The following is a 9,193-nucleotide window of genomic DNA, read 5'->3' on the forward strand; positions in this document are numbered from 1 at the left end:
TCAAACTTTATGTATTCCTTTGTATTTCTTAGGAAAACCCAGTATCAAACAAGAAACTACAGAGGAGAGTGAAATAAGTAAGTAGTTTCTTTATTCAGGGGGAGTAGGAGCTAAAGAAATGGGGACTTCCTTAGACTTTAGAGCAGGGTTTTTGCCCTACAGGGAGTGACGCATTCGTGGAGAGGGATCAATAAGAGAGTCTTGATGAACTCTTTTGTATTAATGAGAATGGAAGGAAAACTAAGGAAGTTGACCACTTATACGAAAGATAGTGAAAGCAAGATTGTTTTGTGAAATTCTGTTTGGGTTGCCGTGTGAATTTTTGTGTAGATCACAGTTAAAAACACAGCTTCATGCCAGTAATGAAGGCTTGGTTTCTGGTAAGGAAACACCAGCACACACAGTGCCCTCCTGCCCCATGGTGCAAAGGGGAGTGCAAACAAAAGCATCTCTTCCAGTCATTTACCTGCTGCTGTAGGGAAGGATGACAAAATGGTGCTGGTACTGTTCTCACAGAGTTGTCACAAGGCATCCAACTAACAAGAGCATGTAAAGTGCGTAAAACAGTGCCCGCACACGGTAGATGCTGTCAAAGTTCTGGCTGATATTAGACACATGAAGCCTGAGCATATGTCCCCCTCCACTGAAGCTCTTAGGCATTGTTCTAAGTCTGAGCGCCTCAGGCCAGAGAGCACACACAGAGGACGTGAGGTTGGCCTCGGGAAGAAGGAGAGTCTGGTTCTGAACACGTTTTCCTGCCGCCCTGAACTGCAGAATGATACTCAGCATCCTCACCTGCGCAGAGAGGTCAAAGGTGGCTTCAGTCTGGATCCCTCGCACGTTGCTCCCGTGGCCCCTCTCAGTCATTGCAAACATCCCAGTGTATTTCTGCTCCTGGAGTTTACAAGATATTAGAAGGGAATTAGCTAGTCAGATGCTTGCTCTAACTGCAGACCTCTGATCATCAAGGATGTGGGTGAGAGAGGGAGAGGTGAGTTGGAGATAATTATAAGAGTTCAGCCTGGTAACAGCTAATGTGATAACAACATGACAATCCTTTTAAAAAATAGTCTTGAAATCCTCATTCTGAACAAGATTCTCGCTGACAATAATTCTCCGGTTTATTTTCTTTCCCTGCAAACACGCACACATGCACACATCTAGCTACAATGAATTTTTAAGGCTCTCCATAGAAGAAGACATCTATTGAGGTGCATGCCATACCTGGAGTGGCTGAAGCCACTTAGTTACATGTCCTGGGCTTCCAAGGTTCCTGACTGCACCACCAAACAGCCAGTAAATTATTCCACACTGAAAGCAAGGACAACATAGACCACCATTAGCGAGAGTCAACAATTTAATGACAGCTAAAACCCTAGCCAAACTCCATTCAAGGAGCATTTGTTTAGCTTATCAAGCTTTACATAAGCCCCACAAGTGGCAAACCATCCAAGCCCTTCCCCCTTCATTGCTTGGAATGCTCCAGTTCCTTTCTTCAGGCATAGCTCATGGTTGTCTCTCTTGGACAGGCCACCCCAACATCACAAGGCGTCAGTCCTCCATCCTCAGGGCTGTCCATTTCAGCCCACTAAATGACCCTTCTGTTTTTCATTTTATTATATTTCATCGTGATAAGTGCACACTTTAATCCCCATCCCCCTATTTCCCCTATCCTCTTCACCCACCTCTCCTCTGGTAACCATCAGTTTGTTCTCTACAGTTAAGAGTCGGTTTCTTGGTTTGTCTCTCTCTCTCTTTTTTTTTTCCTTTGCTCATTTGTTTTGGTTCTTAAATTCCACATATGAGTGAGATCATATGGTATTTGTCTTTCTCTGTCTGACTTATTTCACTTAGCATTGTACTCTCTAGATCCATCTATGTTGTTGCAAATGCAAGATTTCATTCTTTGTATGGCTGAGTAATATTCCATTGTATATATATATATATACCATATCTTCTTTATCCATTCATCTGTCAATGAACACTTTGGGCTGCTTCCATAATTTGGCTATTGTAGATAATGCTGCTATAAACATAGAGGTATAAGTATACTTCTGAATTAGTGTTTTTTTTGTATTTTGGGGGTAAATACCTAGTATTGCAATTATTGGATTGTAGGGTAGTTTCCATTTTTAACTTTTTGAGAAACCTCCATACCGTTTTTCACAGTGGCTGCTCCAATTTGCATTCACACTGACAGTGCAAGAAAGTTCCTTTTTCTCCACATGCTCACCAACACCTGTTTCTTGTGTTTTTTATTTTACCATTCTGACAGCTGTGAGGTGATATCTCATTGTAATTTTGATTTGCATTTCCCTGATGATGAGTGACGTTGAGCATCTTTTCATGTGTCTGTTGGCCATCTGTATATCTTCTTTGGAGAAATGTCTGTTCATGTCTTCTGCCCATTTTTGAATTGGATTATTTGTTTTTTGGGTATTGAGTTGTATTAGTTCTTTATATATTTTGAATATTAATCCTTCATTGAATATGTCAGTTACAAATATATTTCCCATACAGTAGGTTGACTTTAGTTTTGTTAATAGTTTCTTTCACTGTGTGGAAACATTTTGTTTTGGTGTAGTCCCAATAATTTATTTTTGCTTTTATGTGCCTTGCCTCAGGAGACATTTCTAGAAAAATGTTGCCAGAGCCAATGTCAGAAAGATTATTGCCTGAGCTGTCTTCTAGGATTTTTATGGTTTTGTGTCTCACATTTATGTTCTTTAAGTCATTTTGAGTTTGTTTCTGTGTATGGTGAAAGAAAGTGGTCCAGTTTCATTCTTCTGCATGTGGCTGTCTAGTTTTCCCAACACCATTTGTTGAAAAGATTGTCTTTTTCCCATTGTATATTCATTCCTCCTTTGTCAAAGATTAATTGGCCGTATATTTGTGGGTTTATTTTGGGTTTTCTGTCTAGTCCATTGATCTATATCTCTGTTTTTATGCCAGTAATACATACAGTTTTAATTACTACCACTTTGTAATATAACTTGAAATCTGAAATTGTGATACCTCCAGTTTTGTTTTTCTTTCAAATGACACTTCTGAATGTTCCCTCTGCCTTGTCTGCTCAGGGGCTAGCTTAGTGCCTGTTTGTAGAAGATGTGTAACAAAGTATTTGTGCACTGATCCCAGGCACTGGGCCCAGTCTGTCCTACCATGAGAAACAGTCAGCAAACAGGAAAGCTGATGGAAAATGCAATCCTGCACAATGGGCAGGCACTCAGCCTGGGATGAGACAGCCTGGGCTCAACGCCCAGCTCAGCTACCCACTGGCTGTGGGACCTTAGACAAATGGCAATCCTCAGTTTCCACATCTGACAAATGCAGTGAGTGATGAGTGCTCCCACTTACTGAGCACTCAGCCTTCTAAGCATTGAGCTTCATACACACGAACCTACTGATTCCCACAACCACCCTGGGAAAAACACATCATCACCCCCACTTGACAGACAAGGACACTGAGGTTCAGAGAGAGGAATGACCTGCCCAAGGCTGCACCCTGAGATGGTGAGCAGGGCTGGGGTCCAAACCCAAGCTGCCTAATGCCTTATAGCACTTCATAAGGTTGCGAGAATTCAGTGATGGTCAACTGCCAAGTACTTTCGTCTTTTATAAACCCTGGAAAAGTGCTGCTGGCAAGGAGGAAGTGGAGGAGGAGAAAGATGAGGAGGAAGATGAGAAGGAAGGGTAGCTGGAGCGGGGCCATTTGAAGGGAGTAGGGGACTGATGACAAAGACAGAGGAGCTCAAGTGTATAGACATTGGCTGCGTCTGCAGGTTAGCATGACTTCCTCTGCCCCAGCCCCTAGCCCCGGCTTTCCTCTGGGAAGTCCTCCTCTCCCACAGTTAGTCAAAGTGGTTTGTGGCTGATGTTGACCTCCACCCCCAGCTCTAGGATGAGCCTGGGCCCGGGATCGGCTGATCTGCATAATATCTATAATATCCTGGCCGTAGGGGATGTCTTCAGCATAGACCCGTGGTCTGGGTGGGTCCAAACATAGCATCCTCTGGGACAATTGGGTGAGCCAGGAGGCAAAAGAAGCCCTCTCTTTTCCACTGCAGTGGAATCTGGAAGCACGGAGGCTTAGTGCTGCTGGCTGCTCTTGCCATCATGAGAGCTGTGTATGAAACCAACACATAAGGTCAAGGTGGGGAGAAGGAGACAAATCAGAGACATGAGAGAGACCAGGTACCACACAGCCATACCTGCTTCACTCTGGACTCTTCAGTTACAACAGCCAATTGGTACCCTTTTTCCCTGGGGTCATTACATTTGAACGAACTTTACTGGACACAGTAACCCCAAGTAAGACCTTGCAGGAAGGGAAAAAGCAGGAATGGACTCTTCAGATGCTCCCGCCTGGAATCTTCAGATGCTCCCGCCCGAGAACTGTCACCAGCCTCTGGCAAGAACTAGTCCCCACACTCCACATGTGTGATGGGCCTGGCACTAACTGTCTGAAAGGGCACTTCACCAACTTTAACAGCTCTGACATCATGACAGATGAATTTCATTAATCACATCTGACATATGAAGTACTTTCGTTTGGAGAATCATAAAGGATCCTCAGAATCATCATGACACTGCAAATCACATTGCTAATTCCTGCCCGGGAAGATGCAGTCAATCCTAATAGTGATTTTTCCTTGTAAATCATCTTGGAAATCAAGTCAAAGAAAATCGTTTTTCTAAAACTTAAACAGGTTGAATTCTCTACCCCTAAATCTCTCTAGCTAATGGCTAATGTATTCTTTACAAATATATTCCTCTTCTAGATTTTAAATCCTTTCCTCCTCTTTAGAAAGGGGGTGGGGAGAATATTTTATCCACATTCATTAAATGTCATTAGTAGGAGCACTGGGCTTGTGAATGGAACCTGTAGGTTTGGAGAAACTGCAGCAGTTAACAGAGGCGGCATCCATGTGACCCCAATCCAGATGGTCACTTAAAATGTGAGGATTTTCCCCCAAGTGCTGGTCAGTGTTTTGCCAAAGCCACATTCTCCAAAAGGCAGATAATCTGACCCAATGGGGCTGATGCAGGGGGAGCACCTGAGGGTTCCAAGCAGATGATTCTCTGGCCTGACACAAGCTTTCAGCAGGTGCCTCCTGTGAGAAGCATGGACCCCAGACTAGCCAGCAGAAAGGAGGTGCCCACCGAGCAACGACTGAGGTAAACCAGTGAGCAGTGGTCAGACCCCAGTGGTGAGAAGCAGGGGCATTCAAGGTAGCTTCTGGAGACAGAGCTGATGGGTTGGATTTGGGAGAAGAAGGCAAGAGAGGACTCTAGGTGACACCTGAGTTTTTGGCCTAAGCCTCCAGAGCGATGATGGCCCATCAACTGCTTAGTGAGGGCCAGGGGTGGGGGGGTTGCTTACAGGAGGAGCCAGGAAGGAGGGGATAGATTCACTAAGACAGGGATGCAGAAACTGAATGAAGAAGGGCACTAATCCATCACCAGGGAGCAGAGCAAAGTGTCCTCCTCAGAGAGCACTGTGTCCACTGCTGTCTTCACTGCCCAGTGGGCACCCTGGCCTCCAGCCCACTGCAGCAGACAGGACCCAGAGAAGTCTATTTGTCCTGAGAAAGACCAAAGAAAGCAGTGGCAAGGAACTAAGACAAAGGAGAGGACACCTAATAAAATCTCTAAATCTGTGCGTATCTTGCATTGTTTTTCTGGGAAAACTCCCTCTCTCCTAAATCACTTGTCTGGAGGAGGACAGCTGCATCAGGTACATGAGGTCATGAACACAGCACGCCCAACGATGGCTGGCAGTAGCTTCTGGAAGCCACGGTCAGAGCTACCTGGGGCTGGAAACTGTGGTCAGGACAGGTTGAAGGGGTTCAAGGATGGGGCCTCTTAACTTCCAAATGATGACTAGCAAGAAAGATGTCCTACCATGGCAGGGAGAGCTAGTGGGCTGGAGCTGGAACACAGGTTGTTTTCACCTCAATCCACTGACTGAGCCACTACCTAGAAGACTTCCAGGAAGGGCTCTGGGCCACATCTTGGGGGGTATATCCCGTCCACTTATCGAGCTCCTGCTACATGCCAGCCATGGCAGGTAGCTCCTCATAGGCATCATTTACATCTGAACACAGCCCATGAATGGGCATCAGCAGCACCATCTTCACAGAAGAGAAAACAAAGGTCACGCATCATGAGCTTAGACATAGAAGGAACTTGTGTGAACTTTGACTACGAAGTCCTAGAGACAGGACGTAAACCCACATCATTCTGACCATCTCCCTGCCACGATGGAACAGGCAGGACTGTCATGCATGCCAGGAAGTCTGCCAGCTATAGCTGTGATAGGCCAGGCCCTTCCAGGCCCTTCCTACACCATAGTCCAACAGTGGGTCCCCTAAAGACACTTCGAGTGAATTCAGATTCTTTTCATTCCAAGAGCAAATGGAACACACTGAGGCACTGCAGGTGGTTTTTGAGACAATGGTGACCCCAGAAAGGATAGTGCTATGGACTGCAATGGGTTCCCCCCAAAATGCATACGCTGAAGCCTTAACCCTCAATGTGATGGTATTAGGATAGGGGTCTTTGGGAACTAATTAAATTTAAATGAGGTCATGAATAGAGCCTTCAATGGGCTCCATTGGATTAGTGCCATTATAAGTGATACCAGAGAGTGCTGTCTCTTTCTGTCTCTCTCTGCCTAATCCCAATGTGAGGACACAGTGAGAAGGCAGCCATCTACAGGAAGAGAGTCCTCACCAGGAATTGAATCAGCTGGACCTTGATCTTGCCAGCCTCCAGAAATGTGAGAAAATTGATTTCTGTTATTTAAGCCACATGAACTATAGTATTTTATCATGGAACCCCAAGCAAACTAAGATAGATAGTAGGGTGGTTCAAATAAAGAAAAAGGGGAACAGTCATGGGGAAGAAGAAAAGGAAGCATGTCACATTTCTTAGGGCCCTAGACCCTTCCAGACTGCATCAGTGTGTCTGGTAGAAGACCTTGGGCTGGCTCCCAAGCTAAAGCAGGGATTCAAAGCCCTCAGTGAAGGAAGTCTTTTCTTGGCACCTCTCACTTTCCCACCCCACACCCCACCCCAACCTCACTGTGAGTCACTCTCAGAACAGCCCCTGGCCCTGCCACCACTTGGCTGTGTTAGTCCAACTATGTTTGTCTAAAATGCTCAGGAACACCCAGAGCTTTTGGATAACACAGACGTGGAGGGAGAGAGAAAAGGGGCCCAGGCCTGTGGGGCACAGATGACTTACATGAATTGCTGCAGACACTCCCTCATCAGGCTTACAGCCAGCTCATATGCAGGTGTAAAAGGAAAGCAGGCAGAGGCTTCCAGCTGCTCGGGGGCTGGCAGCGAGGTCTGGGGATGCCCTGACCAACCCAGGGCTCATAGAAACTCTTCTGAGCACACCACATCTCCCTCCACACCTCCCTCCCTCCCATTGGAAAGACAGACATGGCCCTTCTGGACTGGACTCGGGGGCACCATCTACACATTCCTCTAACTGTCTGGGATATCCAAGCACAAGAAAAACAAGTCCTCTGCAATGGATGATGTGTGGGAAAGCAAACAGGGTTCATGATAACTCGTGATAAATTTTTAAAGGTTTTTTTTATTGCATCACAATGCATTTAACATAAAGTTTGTATTTTAGCCATTATTAAATATACAATTCAACAGTATGAATTAGATGCATACTGTTGTGCGGCCATCACCACTATCTATCTCCAAAACTTATTCATCACCCCAAACAGAAACTCTGTGCTGTGCCACCCCTTCCCGTTCTCCTGCTCCTCCAGCCTCTTGTAACCCATACTCTGCTTTCTGTCTCTATGAATTTGCCTATTTAAGAAATTTCATGTTAAGTGGAATCGTACAATATTTGTCTTGTTGTGTCTGGCTTATTTCACTTAGCGTCATGTTTTCAAAGTTCATCCATGTTGTAACATGTACCAGAACTTCATTCCTTTTGATGGTTGAATGATATTCCATCATATGTATGTACCACATTTTGTTTATCCAGTCATCTGTTGACAGACACTTGCTTTGTTTCCATCCTTTAGCTATTGTGAATAATGCTGCAATGAACATTGGCATACAAGTATCTGTGTGATTCCCTGTTTTCCGTTCTTTAGGATGTATACCTAGGAATGGATTTCCTGAGTCATACAGTAATTCTACATTTAACCTTTCTAGTAAGGTCGGCTTCGATTCTATGTATTCAATTCTCCTGTATTGATACTATGTAACAAGAACATAGGGGATGATCATCTTCAAGAAGTTTGCCCTCTAGTGCTAAGAGATATACAGCAGTTAGACACATGAATAAATTCAAAAGATCAAAGTAGGCACATACTGTGGCAGACAACTGTAACATACAAAGACAGAAGACAAGTAGATGGGATTTAAATTGCAGGCTTGAGGGAGGCTTCCCTGAAGGGAGGACCATTGGGCTGGGACTTGAAGAATGAACAAGTGTCAGGCAGGTGAAGGAGGGGGAAAAAAAACCCATTCTAGGGTGATGGCAAGGGTGGCCAAAGGTGGATGAGAGGAACAAAAGGAGGTCAATATGTCAAGTCTCCTAGGGAGGAGGACAAAGTAAGACAGAAGGTATCTGGAGAAGTGAGTAAGGCCAAACCACACAAGGATCTGTGAGCCATATCAAAAATAGGAGGGCTTCTCTAAAGCATAAGAGAAGATGCTTCTCTAAAGCATCTCTTTAAGCAGAGGAGTGACATGATCAGAGAAGCATTTTTAAAGACCTAGTTCTTCATAAATTTTTTTAAAGATTTATTTATTTGAGAGAAAGAGAGCACGGGATGGGGGTAGAGAACGAGGGAAAGGCAGAGAGAATCTCCAGCAGACGTCCCGTTGAGCACAGAGCCCGATGCAGGGCTTGATCCCACGACCCTGAGCTCACAACCTAAGCCAAACTCAATAGTAGAATGCTTAACTGAACCAGCCAGGCACCCCAAGACCTATTTCTTTAAATCTATTCATATTTTCTTCTAGGATACTCAGGAGCAAAACTTTTTCTTTTTCTTTTTTTTTTTTTAACTAAAATAGTGGATGATTTTATTTTCACATTTCACAACACAAATGAAAATTTCTTTCTTTCTTTCTTTCTTTCTTTCTTTCTTTCTTTCTTTCTTTCTCTCTCTCTTTCTTTCTTTCTTTCTTTCTTTCTTTCTTTCTTT

The 9,193-nt window shown here is 44.5% G+C and overlaps 1 protein-coding gene across 9 annotated transcripts in view; it reads right to left on the reverse strand.

The window, feature by feature from the left end:
* ACOXL (acyl-CoA oxidase like) overlaps nucleotides 1-9,193 on the reverse strand; it is a 354,068-nt gene that overhangs the window by 292,424 nt on the left and 52,451 nt on the right. For all 9 annotated transcript variants that reach the window (XM_034659541.1, XM_034659540.1, XM_034659539.1 and 6 more), the window contains exons 5-6: nucleotides 1,225-1,311; nucleotides 796-894 (exon numbers count right to left, since the gene is read on the reverse strand). In XM_034659541.1, coding sequence (XP_034515432.1) covers nucleotides 796-894; nucleotides 1,225-1,311 — 186 coding nt within the window. The remainder of the gene's footprint in view (nucleotides 1-795; nucleotides 895-1,224; nucleotides 1,312-9,193) is intronic.

Source organism: Ailuropoda melanoleuca, chromosome 4 (assembly GCF_002007445.2).
Source record: "Ailuropoda melanoleuca isolate Jingjing chromosome 4, ASM200744v2, whole genome shotgun sequence".
Classification (NCBI taxonomy): Eukaryota; Metazoa; Chordata; class Mammalia; order Carnivora; family Ursidae; genus Ailuropoda; species Ailuropoda melanoleuca.